Raw genomic sequence first — 25092 nt, 5'->3', positions numbered from 1 at the left:
CTAGAATTAGATTGATGTCGTCACCACGTCTGCTTAGGTTTTATTACGTGCGGGTTCACAATGAAAGTTCAGCAATTCCAACGTCAGCTGTCAAGTCGCATGAACGCGCACGCACAGTCTATCTAGATGTGTTTGGACTGAGGATGAGGCTGCATTCTGTATTCACACTCCGGAACATTCATGTTATGCTGTCTGTCAAATCTCCTCTGACACATTAGACATACCACTTTTGATACCAGGGAAAAGACGCAGTTCTGGCACAGAGAGCCATTAAGCGAAAATTAGTGTTTAAAGGGTTTTCAGTGTTATAGTTTACCAACCGGCTTCGTAGCTTAGCTTAGCATGCTAACAGACTGATGAACGGCAGCTGCGGTGGATTGAGGGAAATGCGGTGGAAGCTGGTCTGTATGGATTTGGTTATAATAAATGTATCTTTGCGTAAATGTCACAAACCCAGTCCTGTCTGACGTATTATTGGTGGTGTTTTAAGCATTAAGTTGCATGCAGGATGGTAGCGGACAGATAGTTATGAACACTTTGAACCTAACAACCAAGATCTCTACGTTTAGCTCGTCGTTAAGCATCGGTAGTCCGTTGGTCAGGGCTGACACGACCGATAATAACGAGTTTTGGGCGCTGGGAAGCGATGTGTATTCGTGTTATCACAAGATGAGTCTCATTGGTGATTCAATGCAGGATGAAATACCTCCGGTCCAGGCGGAACTGGACAGCCGCCTGCCTCTGTTACACACACAGGACGGGCTGGTGTTGGACCTCACCTCCCCGGGGACCTACATGGACAGCGGCTTATTGGACTACAGTGACAGCGATGGCAACAACGGTGGTCCGCTGTTCGAGAGGAGGAAGAGGTCCCGCTCCAACAGCTCCAGACACAGGTTCAACGAAGTCGTCACGGAGCTGGGTCCAGAAGAAGTACGGTGGTTTTACAAAGAGGACAAGAAAACCTGGAAACACTTCGTCGGACATGACTCGCTTAATATCGAGCTTATGTTCCGTAAATACTGCGAATTGAACCCTGGAGTGGCAGGAACCCGAGCTGGAGAGGAGCAACATGACGGGAAATGTGTGGAGAGTGTAACAGGGCTGAACGGTGCAGTTCGAATGGAGACCAGGACCAGTGCTGCACATGGAGGCCGAGGATCCCTGGACTCATCCACTATGTCCCCAGACAACAAGGACCATGAACTCAGTGACACCAGCGTGGAGCCCGTGTGTGTCAGAGGGGGTCTCTATGAGGTGGACGTCAAAGAGAAGGAATGCTACCCTGTCTACTGGAAGCGTGAGTATGATCTAGTTCAGTGTTTCTCAAATGGGGGTACGTGTACCCCTAGGGGTATGGCACAACTATAGAGAAAGAGACAAACATTTTCAAATAGTCAGTGTTGGTCCCATCCCAGGCAAAAGATGACCGGAAAAAAGGAAGTGTCTCCTAGTACGTAATCAGTACAAAAGATGATGTTACCGGAAGTCACATGACCATTCCGTACAGTTAGGGTTAGTTAGTCTATAACGTGGGTTAGGGTTAGTTAGTCTGTAACGTAGGTTAGGCTTAGTTAGTCTGTAACGTAGGTTAGGCTTAGTCCGTAACGTAGGTTAGGGTTAGTCCGTAACGTAGTTGACGTATTATTACAAACAGAAGTACAAGTGCGTAGCGTCTCATTGGCTAGCTTAGGTCACGTGGTGCACCTATCACATTACATAAACTGGCTAATGAGGGCCGTTGCGTACGGATAGAATGCCGGTATATCGATACGTATTGACAGCCACTGCCAATAATAAAAGGCAGTGGCTATCCATACGGTTGCCGTATCAATATACCGACATTCTATCCGTATGCAGCCCCCCTATTTGGCCAATTTAGGTCAAGTGACTAGGACTTACCCTTACCCTAAAAATTGTTGCAATATTGTTATAACCTAAACCTAACCCTAAGACGTTATGTACTTGTATTTCGGTAACCGTACCAATAGCACAGGGGGTTGTCTGTATGGTAACCGTACAAATAGACACTTTCATAATAAAAACTATCGAAATAAATTTGTTCAGGAGCCACTCAATCAGTTTTTTCAACCGCGGGGTCTGAAACATATGTGGAGTCACCTGAAATTTCTGAAAAAGTAAAATAGATTTTTGCATTTTTTTTTTTTTTTTTTCATTAAAACACACCATCTTAAACAATTGAATTTCTATACTTTCACTTTGTGAAATATGAATCTGATTCAATTCTTGATATCAAAATTGGATCACGATCCAAAAATGGTTGGGAACCATTGCACGAAACACTGTTTCTTTCCACCTAATTACGAAATTAGATTCTTTAAAATGTGTGTTGTCACTCATTCTTTCTATCATTATGCTTTTTAGTTTTTTTAAATAGTTTTATAAGCAATATGTTGTAGTCGGACAGCTACCTCTTAGCTAGTGAATAATCATAAGGGCTACCGGTTAGATATACGCTTTTTAAATACAACATTTTCATGGTTTCACTTGAATTAAAAGGTAAGATAATAAGGAAAACTAGCAATAACTTAAATAGGTAGGAAATGTTTAAACATGTAACACTTTTTTTTTTTTAATCAATTTATGCAATTGTTTAATATTCATTACATTTCATTGGCAACCATGGTTCCTATATTACTAGCCACTAACAGTTTTTTTTTTTTTTTTTTTTAAACAAATAGTAAAATAATGTACCATTTGTACAATGTTAAATTTTGTAATGTTTTCCAAAAGTCCCCTTTGCATTTAAAAAAAATACATCTCGTCACAATCTGCAACTTCTTTAACAAAATCCTGTTTGTCACACTTAAATTTGTCCTAATGTTTCTATGAACATAAACATTTAAAGATGGTTAATTTACTGTAATACAAAATCTTATCAAGTGCAGCAGTATGTAACTTTACTAAGGCTCTGACCAAGTCTGTCTTATGTATAGTAAATCAGATTGTGGGCAAAGCTCATTGAGTACTAGTGCTCCTCTTACAATAGGCCTGAGGGCACCTCTCGTGGTCCATGCGGGCTACCTAGTGCCCGCAGACTCCAGGTTGGTGACCCCTGATCAACTGCAAACTGTAGCTCACATTAGGACAACCTGAAAGCATCATTACATAAGAGCAAAGATAGTCAAATGAAATAAAAAGCTAAATATACTATATACCCTATGCAGAAGAGAAAAACATTTCACCAATATGCAATGGCAGTGGCCATGGGTACATTAAACATATTCGTAGACTGCCGCTCAATGGATACGCAGCACCCCTCATTGGCCAGTTTAGGTTACGTGATAGGTGCACCACATGACTTAAAGTTCTGTGTAGCTCATATTTAGTTTTAGCTACCCCACTAACCCTTTTATTTTAACCCTAACTGTTACTCTATCCCTAACCCTATTCGTTACTGTAACCCTAACTGTAACTGCCCTAACCCTAAATCTAACCCTAACCCTAAATCTAACCCTAAAATGTTTATTTTTGTCAGATATGTATTTTTAAAGGTTGAATTTGCCGTGTTAAATATGTTAAAATGAAAAAAAAAATGGGATTCTAACCCACATTAGTGGTGGTGAGTAGACCACTTGACTATCCTGGCACAATGGTGATGCAGGCACATTGCGCTTACGTAGAGAAGCTCCAGAAATGTAGCTATAGTCCCGGGGACTACTTGATACTTTCATATACACTCAACCTATGAGTGAAGTATGAGACATGAAAATGATGTCAAGTTAAACTCTCTCAGGCACGATTTAAAAAAAAAAAACATTAATATAATCTATTTTGCTGAAAATACAGATTCTCGAAATAGTATATTTGTTTCAGTATTTAGGACTTTTCACATTTTCTCAATTGTTTTTTTTTTCTGCGCAAATTTACTCACAAACCAGCAGCTGTTTTTAACTACCGGTAGTTAACCCTCAAAAGTAGCTTGTTCATAGATTAGCGCACATTAATAATAGATCACTCTCCTGTCTCTGCTGCACTTTTTCAATACTGTACTTTTTTCACTTAGTCACATCTTACTTTCACCCATAAAGTGAATAAATCCATGTTTATTTTTTATTTACTTTTTTATTTTGCCCTTTTTTTAATTATCATAATCAATTGGATAAAATAAAAAATAGGGATTTGTTATCCAATATACATTTAATGAAATGTATGAATATTGAAATGTTACTGAACATTCTTTTTTATTGACTCACTTTGTGCCCATTTGTTGCACAAATAATTTTTATTTTGTTACAACACTAGTTAATTACAAAGGTGTAAAAGTCAAACTAAACCTTCCTGACTGCTTCAAATGAAAACATTGCATCATTAATAATTAACATGCACAGCTTTTTAAATGAACCAGAGACACAAAAGCACAGGCGTTGCCAGGCAACACTTGGTGCCCGGAGTTGGCCATTTCTAACTAAACCGAAGGCTGGATGTGACGTACGCATTGCATCATGGGATTTATAAACAGAGTTCATGCACTCTGTTCACAGCAAGTTTATGAGAAAAAACATTAGTTTGTGATCTGTAAGAAAATCTGTTAAAACGATTATGGAGGATGCACAACTCTAGAATTTAGATATTTATCGATCATGTGTTGGGTTTTTCACACTGACGATGTTTTGCTGTTTCAGCCCGTCCATGATCACCATTTTCGGGTAATCTGCAACCCCCATGGCTTAAAAAAAAGGCCTTCTTGTTATTAAAAAAGTCCAATTATGGAACTTTTAGTGCAAACTGCAATGACATGATTTGGACACAATAAGTCACAAGTTAGAGAGCTGAGTCACAGGTAGCACTAATAAAGATGCTGAGATTTGCTTTGTTAGTGTGAGACACACATATTTGAGACACAAATACTGAATCATAATGAATGATAAAACATTTTATTTGTGGAAGGAATGCTTTTCTCAGAACTTATAAGGACAATTTCGTGAAGATGAAAACTGGTCATTAAAATGATGAATGGATTAAAAGTAAACATTATATTATATTAATTATGCAAAGCCTAAATCCTGAAAAAAATGAATTTTCATAATCAACTAACTCGGAGATCAATTTCAACTTTCATCCCTGTGAAGATGGCTTGTTTGCACTGATGATGCACCAGTTTAGAGATGTTTGGCAATGACCCGCTGCTGAAACATGTAGCATGAAAAGCTGAAAAGAGTGAAGTGTTGGTGAAGGACGTTCATTTACGAAACGTGTGCATATGTTGAAGTCTGCATCCTAGAAAGCCTGTTTACTGTCCTGTTTGAAACCAGTCAATACATCTCGCTAGTGATGGATAGTGCTTATAGTTTGCTGGCTCTTTGTGTTCTGCTGACTTTCTATTTTTATACTAATGCATGTGAAGGTCTTTTGGGAACAGTGCCTGTCTGTTGGCCTTAGCTGATCTCTACTAACTAATTCATGGAGATTTCTTAGAAATGTCCGGAAACAAATAAAGTCGATTAGTACTATTTGGCTTTGAACAACCTGACCTGGATGGAGGAGGCTTAATGAGTAGCTTTCTTCCTTTTGAAAGTCAATTTCAAGCAACATTTTCAGTGTTAGCTTTTTTCCCTGAATGTGTATGCAGATGAAAACATATTGTAATTTTAATTGCTCACTGAAATAATAAATCCCAACTATTGGTGCACCTATGGAAAAAAAAAAAAAAAACCATCACCGCTTATTCTGACTTTAGCCTGATTTTTTTAATTGTTTTTTTTAATTTTGTTTTTTATAACTGACACATTGAATGTTCCAATCTTATTTTACTTTAAAATATTGGGCAATACCTGTGAAACAAAACAAACTTGTTTTAACTGCACATATTTACTAAATGTGTGCATTTGCATTTAGTTAACTATGAATGAAAAGTTTAGAACATTTCTGTCCATAATACTAATTTATGTCAGATTCAAAACTCGTGCAACCAGTTACACTGAAAACCTGTATTTTTTTTTAGCTATTTGCCAAATATTAAGTGCACAGCAGTGTTTTGGATTTACAAATAAAGAATGTCACAAGGTTTGAGGTAGATGATAAAATAATCTGTAGGACAAACAAACAAAACATCTTAAACTACCATTGAAGTGTCCTGAGTTATAAGTTTCCTTGTAGTTTCCAAATGCAGCAGCTTGGTGGATAATTAAATGTTGCAACTGCTTCCAGGATAAAAGCTCCTAAAAGTCAAACATTCTACAAAAAATAGAGTAGTGTAGTGTGTAGTCGCTTTGTTCTTTTCACTGCTCAGAAGCGCTAACAGCGGCCTACTGTCTGGCTCTTTGTTCCTGCTAGCTTTAGCTTTTGCAGTAGCTTGATTGCTAGCTTCAAATGTTGCACACTCACTCAGTGGTGTTTCTTAAATAGCGAATTAGGTTTGTTGTAACATTTTGTTTGCATCCCCACCTCGACTTGTTTCCAAGTTACAGAAATTACAAATTGCGATCCTTTGCACTTTCTTTTTTTTTTGTGTGTGTAAAACTACCGAACTGTCGACGTGCTCGGTTGACCGTGCTCCGGGTGACTGTTGTAGTTAACGTATAGCAGACACATGTGCAATGTGCGCACATGACCAGGTGGGCGGTCCTGTTGGTCATCTCACAGCAGAAGGGGACAGTGGCTGTCTTTCTGACCTTTGGGGAAATAGAAAAGATTGGTGGAAAAGATCGATTTCATATGCAAGTATTGACCGATCGCCGATCTACCAATGTTACGGAAATCAGACAATAACTTAGATCTTGATGCCTCTTTTTAAAGATGAGTACAGCGTAGATTAAAGTAATAAAGAGGGAAACATTGGCGGCTTGGCCTAAATATAAGAACTTTGACTCACCATGTGTAGTATGGAAACTTATAGCATCTAATGTGAGAAAAGGACATTTTTCTGCTTCTGTCAGACATGCAAAACCTCAGAGAGTAATAATAGGTAATGGTGTCATTCAATAGTGTAATTAAATCAGGCCTCAATTCATGCACCTCTGAGACTTCACCCAGCTGACTGTCTGAGACTTTAGTTAAATGAAAATTACCCTTCGGATCCAAACCTTATACCCAAAAGACCTTTGGATTTTAAGCAAGCAGAACATTTAAACTTAAACCGGACAATTTCTAAACAAAAGTCTTGTTTTCTACTTCATGAACATGTTTAAGGAGCAGTTGAGCTTATGTTCTACCTACTGTACAGAACAAGACCACATTCCTGTGATGAGATGCCAGTGGTTTATCGATGGGACGTGGCTCCCATTGGATGAAGATGAAGGGGACCTCATTGAGCAGGAGCACCTGAACCATTTCCGAGGGCAACATATGCAGGACACCTTTGAGACGGATCTGGTTGCCAAGACAGTCGATTGCAAAGATGGTGAGTACTGGGTGTGTGACCTTAAGAGAAACGTGATGTTTCAACATTTTGTAATATGTGAAGTTCAACAGTACAGGCACAACAGCACTGAAGCATCCATTCTGGTAACAAAGCTGTTCTGGATGAATATAATTCTAACTTTTAAATTGAGACCATTTACACAAATATTGCATACATTGATGCTGCTAGCAAGCATTATTTGGAATAGCAGAAAAGAGAGGAATTGGTTTTGCTAGTTTATAATAACTGTAATATACTTCAAACAGTAACTATCCCCAAAAAAGTCGCTATTCACATTTCACACAATAAAGCTTAAAGGAAAGCAGTGTGCATTTAGGAAGAGTGAATCATTAGATGGCTTTGCCTGCTGTGGTTTCCACACACAACACATGAATGGAACAGATGCCTGTGTGTGCGTGTCATGTCATCCTACCAGTGCAAAGCAGGTGCAGCTAGTACATTCTGGTACAGCACTCCCCAGGGACCTGGCTGAAGTGAAATGTCACTTGTTTTAGCAGTGAGAGGCAAAAAGAAAGAGGTTCTTTATGTACCAGGCTCCTCAGAGCAGACTGACCCTTAATATGTGACAACCAATGATGGTTTTTAGGTTGGTACAGTAAAGGCACGGGGGGCAGATATAGATTTTTTTTAGAGTTGGTAGCCCGCTTTATTTACTTAAGAGTGGAAAAATTCAATGATTCACACTAGTATATTCTCTCATAATTCAAGGTCGGTATTACTTCTTCTCCTTAATCTCTGACCAAACCAATAAACCCTGAGTTGCTAGATTGTCTTGTTTAATTACCTTTGGTTTTGTAATGCACTGACTCTGAGCTACAGAATGTCACTGACATGCCTTGGCAGATACGGTGAAGGACGTTACGAACATAATTAGTTTTGGATGGGTGAAGGCCTCTCCATTGCACAACAAAAGTGTTCTATAACCGTAAGAAGAGAGTTAGTGTTATACAATATTTCTTGCCTTGTTTCATTGTAAGGGTGAGACGAGGAAAGACATTACTAGAGTTGTTTTGCCACTTTTCTTTTTACTGGGCTATTATCACAGATGACCTTCAGAAAAAGGAGTTTAATCTTGGAACTAATCATTTGAAGCACTGAGCCATCTGAAGGCTACCATGAAGTGCATTACATGAGATAAATGGATCATAAAAGGGGGCAAAGCTGTCTGCCTCGACTGCAGTACATGCATATATCCTGTTATTTCTTTGTGTGTCCCTATACTTGTGTGCTGCTGTAGCTATAGCTGAGAATAAGGCTCAGTGAAGCAGAAGACATGGTAGTAGACTATATGACTTTGCTATGAGGGCATACCAACATAATGCTGGACCAGCCCTATGTAAGAGTCTTTGGCTGTGTTTGAAATTGCATACTAATGTACTACACACTCAATGAGTATATAGTGTCTAGTGTCTACTACTGTATATACTTTTAGTATGATTAGGGTGATGATCGTTCCCACTGAAATATACTTCCAAGTTTCACAAGATGCATTCGAACCTACAACGACACAAACCTGAAGCACACTGAGGCTAGATATCTCCATTAGTTTGCCATCTTTGAAAGTTCTGAAAGCAATTTAAGCAAGAAAGTGACCAAGTAGAATTTCAACATGTGGTCATTTGATCCATAAAACTTGTGAAAACACATTTCATGCCAGAATTTTGGAGATTTTCGTAGACCCGCCATTGTACTACTGACTAAACTTCCGGTTAACTTCAAAACAAGAGCCCTATTTACAAAAGTGTTAAAAGCTCATGGAAGACAAGAAAAGATGCTTTTGTTTTTGAAAGGTTAGCTTGATACATCTGGGTATTTCTTGCGTACTCCATCTTTCCATACTATCTAATTCAAACTCACTACATACTCATTTTGACTTCAGACTTGTATGAGTAGTACGATTGTATGCCATTTCGAACAAAGCCTTTCACTGCACTCTTTAGTGAGAAGTGGTGTTCTTGTTGTATTTGCTGCATTCCCGACAAGATAATAGCAAAAAACAAGTGCTTTATTTGATGACTTCTCTGAATTATTATACACATTTTCCTAGAAATATGACCCGCCAGATCTGTTTCTAAACATAATTAAATACATGGATTCAGAGCATTTGTATTAAGTATTTATATCGATGTGAAATCTGTTCTGTTCCCTTTGTAAGTGGAGTGAATAGAGTCTAAAGTGACTTGTGGTAATACAGGGTGTGCCACAGTCTGAGGCTGAAAAGATGTAGAGAAAATGTGAGGTCAGTGGGTCGGACACATCATCTTTTTAAATCTAGTGTAGTACTTTGTTGATGTTTTTTTTTTTTGATATGCCTAAAGACATGCCTAAATGTACTGACTGATAGATCTTTGGCACAAAGGGTCACATCATGTGATCAAAAGACCAGTAGAATTAAGCAGCAGCATGCCGAAAGCAAAAAGAACAATAACCCTGCTGCTATCTCAATATGACATTACAATTTAAATGACATTCCTGAGATTAATCAAAACCTTCTGGCACTAATACAGCATTAGACACCTCACATTGTATTTTATTACTTTTATTATACTGTCTTACACCAGTGGTTTCCAAACTGGTCCCCCTCCCACACTTTCGGTGCCAGGACCCTCTCCTCCCATTCCAGTGCATTCTGATCGCAATCGATAGAAAAACACTTATTTCTTGAATGGATCCATCAGTGCTGTTATGCCTAAATGAAAATCTCCGATAGCTTTACCAGCAGATGAGACTGTGTGCACTCAGCAGTTCTCTGCTCCTCGCCAGCCTTTTCCATCTGCTGGAGAAAGCACTGCAGACATTTGCAAGTCTGATGTATGTGCGTGACACATTGAATGGTTTAGTCCGATATTAGACTTGTCGTCCTCACTAATTTGATTAACAAAATGAGAAGAAGCCTTTTTAAATGTCAAACGATCATCTGTTACAAACAGTAGAGCTGGGGTTTTTTCTTCTATAATTTATTAATAAGATCAGAATATACTGTAATTTTTGTAGCTTTTAAGGCACATATATTTACCTGTTGTGCAGTCATGTAGGAAAACAAAAAACTAGCATGGCATTTGGCTCTAAAGTGTACAATATATTCTGATTCCTATCATTCTTCTATTAATAATTCAACTTTACACTAAGTCTGATCTGTTGTGGAGCCACAATTTGAAGTTATTGTGGATCATCTATGCTTACACATCAATATGTATCATTGCAGTCTGTGGTTTAAGTTTATGAACAAGAATAAGAAAATATACAAAGTGTAAATTATTTATCATGCCGAGTGGTGGCACAAGAACTGCTGTTTTGTTTTCAGAATGTAGAGATGAAATTGAACGTGTGACAGGGGTCTCAAACTTGGTTCTTGGTTCACGAGGAGAGCAGCTCTGCACCTTTTGGATTTTTATGGATTATCATGTGTTTATCATGAAACACATTCATAATATATGCGTTGTCAGATACAATGCATCCAGAAAGTATTAACAGCGCTTCAATTTTTCCATATTTTGTTACGTTACAGCCTCTTTCCTCAAAATTCTACACAAAATACCACTACATTTTCACATTGTCATTATGGGATATTTTGTGTAGAATTGATGAAAAGGGATTCATTTTATACAATTTGGAATAATGCTATAACATAACAAAATGTGGAAAAAGTGAAGCACTGTGAATATGGATGCGCTGTATGATTTAAAAAAAAAAAAAAACAAAACTAAAAAAAAAAACCCTACTGAACCACAGCCTTCCAGGAAGTGAGTTTGAGACTGCTGCTGTGTTCAGTATTTTTTTTTTTCAGATACTAAAGTAACATGCCTATATTCATACTGTATTTGGGTTTGTGGGTAAGCAGTAGTTGTTTATGTGTGATGCACAGTTTTCCAGGTGCTTCTTGGTACATTCTGGGTTAAATGAAAATTGTAGAATACTCGTTTAATGACAGCAGTAGTCTGTGTGAGTGACACCAGGTGAAACAGTGATTACTCACTCTCTCTGTTGGTTGTTAGTTCTCTCCCATCTGCCCCCTTTCTACCTGCCTTTTCTGTTCAAATGGAGTGGATATCAGACGAGTGCTAAAGCTACATGTCACAAGCGCAAACGCTGCCAAGGTACTGTAAATGACCAAGCTGTTATTTTACTTCTGTGGTTTTTAGACTTTCTAACTTGTATCCCCTCCTTGTAGATCTTAAGTGTCATAGAAACTAGACTCTCCTTTCTTTTTTTTTCTTTTTTTTTTGGTTGGAACCTCTAAACCGAGTGCTAGACCTGGGCTCAGTCACAAAAGTTTTGTGTTTCGGTGGATTTTTAAATGTAGCTTTTACTGGGCCTAGAGCCTAGAACCTCTCCCTGTGTGCTGTGATTCAGAGCATAGTTCTACTACTGCTGTCTCTGTTGCTGCTTTTTCAGGAATCCTATGGTGTGTGTCTCTCAAATCCTTATTGCAAATGTGGATGGATGCTAAGATTTGCACAACCTCTTGGGCAAGAGCTTTCAGAATGTCTCTCTTTTTGAGGAATTGACTCTTAAAAAAGCCATCCTGGTTAAATCTTTTGTTTTATTAATTTGAGCGAGCAATGCTTGCTGTTGAGAGCCAAACAAATGACGAACCAAACAGAAGCACCATTGTGGCCTTTAGTGATTGTAGTCCTCAAAATGCTCAGTTGAGTCTTTAAGTTCCATTGCTGTCCCAGTTTGAGGTTTTTTATACAGAAAGGTCTTTGTTTCTTCATCTTGTTCTAATTCCATTTTCTGACTGACTGACCTATTAATGTCTAGTGTGCAAAGAAGATGACTTAACTAGATATTTAGATTAAAATTAGCTGATCTTTTCATCATGCCATTTCTGAAAAGCACATCTAAATCATTTATTGATTCTTTTATGATGGTTTAAGCCCACATGATACTCACAGTAATTGGCAGAACGAGCTTTGTGTGAACCAAAGTGAAAGGCAGTCCTTTTGATAACAATACCAGTGTGTCAGACAGGTAGACTTCCTTTAAATTATTCTGGTGGTGTCAGATGCCCTGTAGGACTGTCTGATGCCAAAAGAACCTTTTACGGAAACACGAACATTTGGTTGAGTTGATCGACTTCAAATGCAGCTCACCAGTAGTTCTTCCAGTCACATTTTATTTACCGGTAGTCTTTTTTCTTTCTGCAGAGATGTTATCTTTCAACACCAAGCCTGTTTTTATTTTTTTATAATGGATCGACAAAGACAAACGGAAATGTGTTACTATGGAAGCAAACTGTGTTACGCCAAAAATCTTGCCCGTCAAGTTGATCGAGTTACAGACTTAAAGGACTTTAAATTAATAAATACTTCCCATGTGTTACAATTTTGAAGTGTTTGTTTTGTTCCTTTGAAATAACGTCTTATTATTCCAAACTCAGCTTATCCTCATTTGTCAGCTGCAGTCAGTAATTCTGTCTGTAGTTGTAATAGTAAGTCCTGGCCTCTTTTAACCCTCATGCATCTTAAATAGGAAAAATAACCTTTTTTTTTTTTTTCAAGAGAGGATTTACCTTCCCCGGGCCTTGTTGTGAGCCATTTTTAGTAATTTAGGTTAGATTCTCACATATTTTACTGTTTGACCTTCCAAACCTTCCTTGTGTTTCAAATTTCTAAAGAATGTCAACAAATATGAAACATCTATGATGTGGTGATGTTTAAGTCTTTTTTTTCCTCCTACTGACGGATACTAAAATATGTGCACTTAATTTGTTCTTTGAATTGCTGCATTCATTGTTTAAGTTTTTATATACTCTTATTGATTGTTGATTGTACTTTTAGTGAGGTTTGCATGTCTGCAAATGCATTACATTTTATTAGTTCTAAACAGTTGTAGTCCTGTGTTTAGTGAAGAGCAGCAGGAAGAACCATGATTGACTATACATTGGACTAATGCCAAAATATTTTACCAGCTTTATCCAAATGAACTAGTTGTAGCAGGCATTTAAAGGACATGCAGCAAAGATAAAAAATACTTGAGTCATCTGGTGTCATGTATTGCTCTTGTTGTGATTTTATTAGCCATTCTCTTTTTCTCTAGCCACTGCATGAAGCTACACAGCAATAATCTGGTGATGTTTTGGACCGAAAGGAGATCACAACCTGTGGTTTATTTCATCTTTTCACTCAGAAAGACAAGCAAGAGCTGAAATCTTAGTGTGCATCAGTTTGGTGTGGTTTTCTTTTTGCAGATCAATGCTCTAAACTGCATTGATTGAGCTGCTCTTTTAGCCTTTTGCTGCTTTGTGGTGTGTTTTAGGAGAATATTCCTCTTTCTTGAACATTTGTAAGCAGCGCTTTAGCTCAGTGATCTTTCTCTCTTCCGCCCTGTACCCTAATTACCCCATATCCTTGCCAAAATTTATCCTGCCATCTATCAATGCCTTCCTCTCTTTGCTACCTCCATTCGTTTTCTCACCCCTCTCTCACTGCCCTCCTGCAGCCATCCACAGTCTGAAGCTGAGTCGGACGCACGTGGACTGGCACAGTGTGGATGAAGTCTACCTCTACAGCGATGCCACCACCTCGAAAATTGCACGCACGGTTACCCAGAAACTGGGATTCTCCAAAGGTTTGTATGTTAATCAGTTATACACTGTGTTTTAGAATATAGAACACACACTAGTCCAACAACTGCTTAATCTGCAAGGATGACTTTAATCTGACCTACAGCCTCTGAGCTCTATGGGGCGTTTTCTACAGTACACTGATTATAAAGCAGAGGATCTTGTACTTCTATTAGTTTTCCTCTCAAATAACAAGTCTTCAGTGAGGGTTTATCTCTTCAGTGTTATCCTAATGCCGTTCAGTCTATCAGCACCTCCCACCTTCCCCTGTGATACACACAGCTGGATCCTCACTCATAGCTGTTTACAAAGCTTTCAGAATCACAGAAGTCACAATCTCACCAACACAGCTCGTTAGCTCCCAATTATCACTTAGATGTCAAAGTTTGTAAACGTAAAATGTTTAAATAAACCCCTTAATATAATTGATAAAAAATATTTCCCTCATCCCATTTGAAGCATCAAGCAGCGGTACACGGCTGCATCGTGGTTATGTGGAGGAGGCCTCCCCTGAAGACAGACCCCCTCAGACTACACACATTGTCTTTGTGGTTCATGGGATTGGACAGAAGATGGACCAGGGGCGCATCATTAAAAACACTGGAATGTAAGTTTTGTGTGTGTGTGTGTGTGTGTGTGTGTGTGTGTGTGTGTGTGTGTGTGTGTGTGTGTGTGTGTGTGTGTGTGTGTGTGTGTGTGTGTGTGTGTGTGTGTGTGTGTGTGTGTGTGTGTGTGTGTGTGTGTGTGTGTGTGTGTGTGTGTGTGTGTGTGTGTGTCTCCCTGTTTGTGTCAATCACATCAAACAAATCTTATCCCAGAGCATGATTACTGAAACAACAACACATCAGAAAGATAAGCTAACCATGTTTCAATGGTCTAAACCAGGATTTGGAATGTATATGTTAAGGTTTATTCAGACAACATGAGAAGATCATGAGTTGGCAACATATGCAGTGATCAATCATCGTGCATCTCTGACCATCAAGTACATCATAAGGCTCGTTCGTTGACATGCAACAAAAATGCTACACATTTACAGTGAAATTGCTGCACTGAAACTGACCCTTGCGACCCCCTGTGGGGCGCCACGTGTCTCCACCAAACGGCGTGTCCCAATCCATTTGCTGGACAGACTTTCTATTGGTGTTTGCGTGGAGGATGCTTCATTACCAGGGCGTTCTGCCACCGTGGCCACAACACACTCCAGCCACATGAGGCCTAGCATCGTCATGCATTAAAAGGAATCCAGGGCCCCCTGCACCAGTATGGGGTCTTACAATGGGTCTGAGGGTCTCATCTCAGTGCCTAATGGCGGTCAGGGCTACCTCTAGCTATAGCACATGGAGGGCTAAAGGATGTTGCAGGCGGCAGAACATTCTCCAATTCGTCTACAGAGTCTGCTGACTATCTTGGTTTTTTTCTGGCAAATGCCAATCGCTCTGCATGGTGCTAGGCTGTAAACACACGCCCCAGGCGACGTCTGGCCCTCATACCACGCTCTCGGAAACTGTTTCTGAGAGTTTAAGCAGAAGCATGCACATTAGTGGTGTGCTAGCGGTTATTTTGTTGGGCAGTGCCCTTCCTATTCCTCCCTGCACAAAGGAGCAGATAGCAGTGCTGCTGCTGGGTTGTTGTCCTCCCACGGCCACCTCCACAACTTCTGGTCTACTGGCTTGTCTCCTGGTATCTCATCCTTGACACTAGATATCCCCAAAGTGTAATTGACCCGGAGTTGCATTGTGTTGTTTTAGTGATCCCTTGTTTAGTTTGTGGCAGAATGTTACTCTAACCATTTAAATGAAATGATGATCTTTGGTTGAACTCAAAGTTGCTGTCATGTAATGTGACTTTGATAACGTTATGCTTGTTTAGGCTGAGAGAGGGTGTGAGGAAGATGGAGGAGAAACACTTCTCAGATCACAATGAAGAACATGTAGAGTTTCTGCCTGTTGAGTGGAGGTCAAAGCTTGCACTGGATGGAGGTGAGTGCTGTAGGAAAAACAGATCAAAGTCGCACTTTGTATGAACCTCCATAGAATAAGCTCAAGTGAATATTACTAAGCACTGAGGGTTGATTGTACTTAAGGGACCTCATTGTTGAGGTGAGGTCATATCTATTTATCACTGAGAAACTAGTTTATTTCTGTAGACACTGTGGATTCAATCACACCAGACAAAGTCAGAGGTCTGAGGGACCTTCTCAACAGCAGTGCCATGGACATCATGTATTACAACAGCCCGCTTTACCGAGATGAAGTGAGTCTGACACTGAGAAGCTTGTTTTCCATATCTCGTAGCATCTACTTTTTTAAAACCACTTTACCTTTGCTCTGCAGATCACCAAGGGTCTTACTCAGGAGCTGAACAGGCTGTACATGCTCTTCTGTGCTCGCAATCCAGAGTTTGAGGAAAGGGGCGGCAAAGTGTCCATCGTGTCCCACTCGCTTGGCTGCGTCATCACTTATGACATCATCACAGGGTGGGATCCTGTACGCTTCTGTTTGCAGGAGCATCGTGCCGTGGAGGAGGAGCTAGACCTGCGCTGGATGTCATATGATGAGAGGCAGCTTTTGGAGCAGCTAAAGCACACCAGAAAAAGGTAGGTTTTGAAAAAGAAAAGTACCAAATGAAGTCTCAAAAGATTATTGACGAAACAGGAAGTGATTAAAGGGTTTTGTTCTAATTCAGGATTCTTACTTACAGGCACGGAATGTCATGACTTCATCACATTAGATCTTTTAACCCAAAAACTCCACTTATATGATATATTAAACCTTTTTTTTAAAACTCAAAAGCTTTAAAATTCTGTTGGATTTTCCACATAATTATTCCTATATTGATAAAGGACTTACTGTATGCACGGTACAGCACATACAGTAAGTTTGACTGTTCTACACTGTCATAGGGTTTGTTTTGTTTCTTCTGATAGCGAAAGATCAAATCAAGAGTAAAGAGGCTTTTAATACATCTATGCACCACTCAGTTTCTATGTGCACCATTACCTTAGACAGCAGGCTGCACACTATAGCTTATTGATTTGGCTGTTTGGAGGTTGTTGGTAATGTTTCTGTTCTGACTTGGGATCCTTTGATGATTCCTCAGGGAAAAAAGTATCTAAGCTCCCTCATAAATGCAGAACTTGTGTCAACAGTTCTGAAGAAAAATTAGATAAAATGCAAACGGCACGTATTGTTGCTTCATTCTGAATAAGTCAATTGAGGCATTTATCAAGTCTTTCAAAACTTATGTCTACATGTCTGTCCACAAAATGAGGCTCATGCTGGATCACAAGGATCTTGAGGTGATCCAGTTAGACTTCGGACAAAAAAATCTACTATCTAAGCTGCTAAATTTATATAAAGGGGACATATTATACCCATTTTTCACCGTTTAAATTAAAACAGTTCCCTGTGGTCTAAATGATGTATCTGTGCTGGGGTTTGGTCAAAACATAACATGAACCAAGCAAAAGGGGAGGTTTAAGGCCCGGTATGAAACAGCTTTTTTGGAGCGCTCCGTTATCCCCTCTCCCTGCCACTCTCTTTCCGCGGGGTCTCCCGAAACGAGTTATGATGTTATGGAAACAGTTAGGGGTCAAGTGATTGGCACACACTAACAAGTATTTCCCAACTACGGCGGGGACATTGCCATTAAAAATAAAATCCAGCCACTTCCTTCTTGTGTCTTCGACAGCAGGAGTTCAAGGCAAAGCCCGATTCAACTTGTGACGTCACAAACTCAGAAAATTTGAAACGGAACACTTTTCTTCTGTGAAGTTTAAACGTTAAATTTTGCACCTCCATTAATTGGATGTTCAATGCAATGCAGATAATACGGGCAATGGGTTCATGTGTGTTTCATCATTGCTCAGAAGGATTTTTTTTTTCTTTTTTCAAACATGATAGGATGAGAGAGCTCGAAAATCAGCTGATCACACTGGAGGCATCAAGGCCCTCTGCACCTCCCGCTCTCAAATTTAAAGTAAGTACTTTATATCTACACACATCCTGAATATCAAATATTTAAGTAGACACTAGGGGTGTGCCATCTATGGAACCTCATGATTCGATTCGATTACGATTCGATTATTTAACGATATTACTGATTATCACGATTTTTGATGCATCTTTTTTTTTTCCCTCACTTTGTGGCTACTTCATACTTTCAAACAAGGTATGTGTGTCAGTATACATTGAAGTAACCAAATAAATGTATCACCATTTTTTTTTATTTATGTAAAATCTCCAAATCCAACAAGAACCATATTACAAAAGAAAAACATTAGCTTATTAATTCTGATCTAACACAAAAGCTATCTTATTCAGTAAAAATAGATAGACCTCCAAACAACATCTTCAATGAGCTGCATGAATCCCACAAGAAACAAAAGATGTTGCTGTGCACAATCAAAACAGCTTTAAAAACATAAAACCTACAAGTTTGCGACTTTTTGAATTTGTGTTTTTAGATAAACGGTGGATGGATAAAAGAATACAATGTATTATTAAATCATGCCAAGGCTGGTAAGTGCCGAGGCAAATGTGCAGCTACTCATCATTACCGTCTTCAGTCTCAGGATTGTAAACTTTCAGGTTCTTGTGTAAGAAAAGGAGCTGGTCAAAATGTTTTGTTGTGCAGTTACTGTGTTTCCTGCTGTAGACAACATTTTATCCACTAATACACTGGTGCCAGGAATGCACAGATACCTCTCGGCCAACTTTGAAATCATAGAACATATCACTTGAACTCTATCTTTTAATCCGGAGGAGTGAATCTTATGATCAGTAACTGTAGCCAAAGGCTCGCTCAAACATACTCAGACGGATTAGAGCCATCTTCACCTTCTCCCTTTCTTTAGGTGTACGGGTGTCATCTGTGACTGTAACTGTCGTTCCACAAGCAGCGGTTGTTTCTGTCATTTAGGTATCATGAAATACAATAGTTTTTGAACATTTATGAATCGTTATTTAATCATCATGTTTCACATCACGATTAATCTAACAATCAATGTATTGGCAGTGGCACACTTCGCATAGACGCCAAATTTAAACTCACTATTACTTATTTTTTTCTCATTGCCCTGCAGTTGTAACTAATTTAGAGATATTTGTGACATCTTTGCTCTACTTGTCTCTCAGGTAGAGAACTTCTTCTGCATGGGTTCTCCTCTGGCTGTGTTCCTAGCACTGAGAGGGATCCGACCTGGAACCAGCTGCCAGCAGGACCACATTTTGCCCACCTCTATCTGCAGCAGGCTCCTGAATGTCTTCCATCCTACAGACCCGGTGGTCCGTCCCTTTTGATTTGCTCATCCTTTAAGATGTCTCATTCACTCAGAATGTGTCGAGATTCATGCTGATATTTGTTCCAGTCATAGAAGTTCAATTTGTATTTTTTGATGATCATTGTGACTCTGTTTTGGAGTTATTTTGCTTTAGTTTCCCTAAAATCCTTTATGCATGTTGCTGTTCTTTGTCCAGGCCTACAGGCTGGAGCCGCTCATCCTCAAACACTACAGTAACATTGCACCTGTGCAGATACACTGGTAATAGATTTAACCCATAGTGCGTTCTCACTTTCCTCTGTGACTGCTTTTGATCAACAGTCTTTTATTTCTCAGGTGTAGTGCCACTAATCCTACATCTTATGATGAGATTCGTCCAACATTCCTCAATCCAGTCAAAGAACCATCATCTGACACTGAGAGCATCCCGAGCCCCAGTACCTCACCTGTTCTTCTCCGTCGCCACTACGGAGAGTCCATCACTAATCTTGGCAAGGCCAGCATATTGGGTAAAATTGTTTTTCTTTCTATTTTAGAAGGAGGATTCTTTAAGGAATCCTACACTGTTTTTTTCAAATGTGGCCTAAAGCCTTTAAAATGTCCCTATTTGAAGATCTGTACCTACAAAATGCTTTATTTTGCTCCATATTTGTTTCATTAACCTTAAAAAATGGGACTACTTTACCATTTTACAGCCTGTGTTCTGCCATCTTGATATCACGTGATTGTCACACAGCCCCATTTGCCTGTAAACATCCCATTGAGGTGAAGCATTCAGTCTGCTATTCAGTAAAAATGAGAAATTGGGCCCCTTTTGGTTGCCCTAAATAATTAGGAAAAGTTAAAGATGCCAATGTAATCGAAAGAATGATGTGACCTGAAAGACCTGAAAGAAATCTGTGACCGCAGGGGGCAACAGTTCCAACTTTGCGGAGAGCTCTCCTAAGGGGTCTTAACTCCCTCTTAAACACTGCGTGGCTGATGCTCTGAAGTTAAGAGTAATTATAAACTGTTGAAGACACACAAACACTGAGAATAGAAGTTCTTTTGGGTGGGAGTGATTGTTGGTGTGTTTTTTTTAATGGTCAGCAGCTTCCATCCTGTATAGTTTTTGATCAGAGTATTGGGGAAAATAGTGCCATCATGGGGCATCAAATGAAATGTCCTGCAATTCTTAAATACATAAATGGTGAACTCGTAAAAAGTAGAGCTGGATATCAATTCAAATTTCCCAAATCAATTTGTTTGACAAGTGCCTGATTAGATTAGATTCGCGATTCAATTACATTCCATAATGTGGTTCAGGATATTTTAGTCACAGGACACATTTTACTTGAATATGAAAGAGATTCTCAGAGAATCAATGCTGTAAATAGAAGGAAGTAACTTTAACTTGGTGCAGTATTAAAAATATAAATGTTTACATTAAGAATTGAGCCCGCAGCACGGAATTACATTAGAAAGGATGTATTGAATAATTGATTTTATGATTTTATGAATCGATATCAGGCCATTCAAAAGATAATTTATTCAAATCAATTGATAGATTTTTAAGCCCTAGTAAAAACACTTCCTCGCTGTTCCAAAGTACACATCACTGGTAACTGAGCTGCTGATGGTGCTAGTATGTGATAGCTATTATTTTTTTCCAATGATTGAAGAAAGAATAAAAATTAAAACTATGGATAGGACTCTTGTTCTAAGATGATTTCACATTTCTTGCTTTAATTTTACAAACTCTTGTATTGGCCCTCCAGGAGCAGCCAGCATTGGAAAAGGCATCGGGGGCATTCTCTTCTCGCGGTTCTCCCGCTCCAACAGCCAGCCGTCGGTCTCCTTAGGACTGGACTGTGCAACCAACACGGAGGAAGAGGAGCAGAAGCGCACAGAAAGCCAGTCAGCATACGGCCTGTCCAGTTTAATGAGGCCCACTTCACCCACTATAGACACATCGCGTAAGTCAACCAAACTATCCAGCACTAAACAATGACAGACAGTCAAGAATAACTATATATTTAAATTATTAAAGCTTTTTTATGAAGGTAGATATGTTGCTAATGTGGGAGAACTTGTAGAATGTGATGTGAGCTTGTGTATAAATCCACACATGTAATGAATTTCATCTCACAAATGATGGGGGGGGAAAAAGTGAACCTGTAGAGTTTAAATTTAAACCCAAAGAAAATATTCACACATGCGTGATCTGAAAGTGAAGTCACAGAAAAACTATTCACAAATGACTTGACTGATATTTACACAAATCAGCTGCAAACTTCTTATCCAAGATTTACTAATTAGTTGTCAATTATTGTTTACAATCACAACTCTCCGGTTACAACTTCTCGAATCTGCCTCTACAGCTGCACAAACTACTTTTCTCACTTGAAACCGTGCTGCAATACATTTTGCAGGTATCTAAATATCAGTCTACACATATGTGAATATTTTTTTTGTGACTTCACATTCAGATCACTCATGTGTGAATATTTTCTTTGGATTTAAATTTAAACTCTGCAGGTTCACTTTTTTCCTTATCATTTGTGACATGAAATTTATTTCACGTGAGTGGATGTTTTATACACAAGCTCTCGCATCACCTACTACAAGCTCTCGCATCACCTACTACAAGCTCTCGCATCACCTACTACAAGCTCTCGCATCACCTACTACAAGCTCTCACATCACATACTACAAGCTCCCACATCACATACCACAAGCTCCCACATCACATACCACAAGTTTTCACATCACCTACTACAAGCTCTCATGTCACATACTACAAGTTTTCACATCACCTACTACAAGCTCTCATGTCACATACTACAAGTTCTCACATTTTGCATTATATCTACCTTCACGCTCTTTACCTTTAATAAGGGATTGACACTTTGGCCGTTGTGTGCTTTACTCCTATTTGTGTTTTGCAGTGGAGCTTGAGCGACGCATTGACTTTGAGCTCCGTGAGGGCCTTGTGGAGAGTCGCTATTGGTCAGCAGTGACCTCACACACAGGCTACTGGTGTTCACATGACATCGCTCTCTTTTTGCTCACCTTCATTTACAAGCAGAGGACAAGCAGGTCTGACCCAGCAGAAGACCCCTCGGTTCCATACTGAGGCTGGATTTACACACACACGGTGTCTTATCACACTGAACGTATTAGTTATCTTCATCTTCTTTGTCAATCACCATGTTATGCACTTAAATGGCTTCATTACATGGATTTTATTGCCCTTACATTCCCATTATCCAATGACTATAAACATTCTTACTGCAAAGCATGTTTTTGGCTTTTTGTTTGTGGAGCATAAATGCAACAATGAATTTTATGTATTTGTTTGTCTCAGTTGCGTATCTTACATTTCATGTGTCTATTGTTACGCTATGAACTTTGGTTTTGTAATCCTAGAGTTCCAATTACATATTTCACACTTGTTTTTTTGTTCTTTTTCTTTAAAGGTATCACCATCTATACATGTTGACACATTAATCATACTCAATTAAAACTGTTTCTTTTTTTTAATTCCTACACACAAATTCCCAAAAATCTAGGGCATTATCTCTTTTAACGTTTTAGCAATACGTGTAGGAATTTACAGACATAATGTTGGTAAATCAGTTACTTCCACAAAATCTTATGTACAAGACAGGCAACCATCAAACTTTTTAGTGGGTCATTACTTTATTAAATTACCAGTAGGTTTTTATTTTGAATTTTGCAAAATGTGATTGACATTAAATCTATATTAACATCTCAGTGACATTTTTGTGCAGAGGTTTCTTCCACTGACTTTTCTGCAGAGCTCAAACGTGGAGTGGATGTGTATACATGTACAGTTTTTATCTGAAAGTTTATGCATTCAAACCATAGCGTGTACAGTAACTCATGAATTATCAAACAATGGATCTCACTAAAAAAAAATCATTATGCATCTATGTTCTGTTATGATGATACATTTGATCTTTCTGTTGAAATCCAAATCAAGTTAGTAGTCTAGGTATTTTTTTATTAAAAGATAAATAAAAATGAAAAATATTTTTCCAAGCAGTTTTCACTTGTAGATATCACCAAAATCTCATCTATTGGGGGGATGGGATTCAAATCTGTGGCCAAATAACATTGAGTTTCAAGCATGTTAGCGGCTCAGCTTAGTAATGTAATGTTAGCGCTAACTCGTAGTTGATTCTCAATGGCCAGGGGTAATCAAAGCAACAGGATAATATTTATTTGTATGCTTCTTTGAAGAAAAAAAATGCACACACATGGTTTTCTTTTTTTTTGCCTTTTTCTGCAACCATATCCCATTTTTCTTTTTATGAGTAAATGATTCAGTTACTCTGCCTCTTTGTGATGAGAGGAGTTTTTAATTTATTACATTTTCTGAGTAAATGCTGGGTCAAAGGTTTAGGAAAGAGATAAAGCAAAAGAAAATTATTGTAAACTTTTTTGGTGGGCAGGATCTTTGCAAGTTTAATAGAGCCACTTGTGAAATAATGATTGCAACTTGATTATTTGATTATAGTTCTTTTTAAATACAAGTTTTTTTTTTTTTTTTTTTTTTTTTTTTTGACCATTTTGAAAAAACAGCTTTTGATTATTGTTAGAATCCAAAGTGCCAACACATCTGGAAAGAAAATGACTGGCAACCAAATGGATGGATTTCTTTTTGTGTTCAGCATACACAGTAAATGCAATTTTTTTTTACATATTCATGACAAACTTGCAGCCAGTGTTAAATTACATTTTTCTACTGCTTGTTTTGAAAAACAACAATGTCACGTGCTTATTTTTGCATAGTTTTGCATCTTTGTACCACTCAAGGGCTTTTGCTGACTGGTTCACTGAATCAAATTAGTATATTGTTGTTTGTCTGTGCAAAGGCCTACTGATTTAAACCAGGCTGCCTTGGAATGAAAGCTGGGATAACAAAAGAAATACAAAAAAAAGACGGATATCAAAGTGTTCCTGTATTTGATCCAGGGTGACCCTGCCTGCACATTATCAGCTATAGATTGCACAAGGCCATGTTTTCAAAGGTGGTTTGAACTCGTACATTTTTGCAAGGCATGTGTTTTATCGCAGCAAATTCATCTTGTTGCTTAAGAGTTGGCATGTAATCAATCATGTGGGGATTTCACCTTTTTAAATCTGTTGAGTCGGCACACACTTCCTTTATTACCTCTGCATCTTGGATTCACATTTTAGCGGATAGAGATGCAATAAAGCCCCGAGGATGGTGTATGAGTCACTGGGATGGTCCCCATTGTTCTTGATGGAAGTTTTTTTGTTTTGTTTTTTTTTGAGACTGACTGTGCTCTGGAAATGTTCTGTAGAATTTGCACATTTGATTCCAGCACAGATGTCTGGAAAAAAACTTGCAGTGCTGAAAATGGGGAACATTGAGATGTGAAAGTGTATATTGTCTGAGCATTTAATAATGTACAGCTTTTTAAATGATGGTATGTTTCTCTCTAAGGGCAACGCCAAGTGTTGGGCTGTTATCGTTTAAACAATCAACACTATGAAGCCATTGGTCTAGTCCAGGGGTTCTCAACCTTGGGGTCGCGAGACACTAGGAGGGGGTCGCGAGATGCTTTTAAGAAACTAAGGATATTTTCTGAATAATTTGAGCCTATTTTTTGTCAATTTTTACCCTTTTTCTGCAACTACACCAAATTATATTTTCATCAGTTTTTCTTGACATATTTTTGTTCCCATTTCTGACACTTTTCCATCAAATTTCATTGCCTTTTCTGCAAATATTTTCCACTTTTAAGACATTTTGGGCACTTTTCTTTCCACCATTCTTCCCATTATTGTCACTTTTAACCTTTTTTCACCATATCTTGTGCTTAT

At 38.6% G+C, this 25092-nt stretch overlaps 1 protein-coding gene across 2 annotated transcripts; it reads left to right on the top strand.

Moving 5' to 3' along the window:
• Positions 1–81: 81 nt before the first annotated feature.
• On the top strand, positions 82–24902 carry ddhd1a (DDHD domain containing 1a). Of its 2 annotated transcripts, XM_028437948.1 has the most exons (14): positions 82–1300; positions 7187–7363; positions 11380–11481; positions 13829–13957; positions 14412–14559; positions 15825–15934; positions 16102–16208; positions 16289–16551; positions 17858–17933; positions 19091–19240; positions 19433–19497; positions 19573–19745; positions 20994–21191; positions 22164–24902. In XM_028437948.1, exons 1-14 carry the CDS (start codon positions 502–504, stop codon positions 22349–22351), a joined length of 2685 nt encoding a protein of 894 aa, XP_028293749.1. In that variant the 5' UTR covers positions 82–501; the 3' UTR covers positions 22352–24902. The 2 variants fall into 2 exon arrangements, with proteins under 2 accessions (XP_028293749.1, XP_028293750.1); XM_028437949.1 differs by lacking the exon at positions 11380–11481.
• Positions 24903–25092: the final 190 nt, after the last annotated feature.

Source organism: Gouania willdenowi, chromosome 22 (genome assembly GCF_900634775.1).
Source record: "Gouania willdenowi chromosome 22, fGouWil2.1, whole genome shotgun sequence".
Lineage (NCBI taxonomy): Eukaryota > Metazoa > Chordata > Actinopteri > Blenniiformes > Gobiesocidae > Gouania > Gouania willdenowi.
This window is presented reverse-complemented; position numbering and strand designations above follow the sequence as displayed.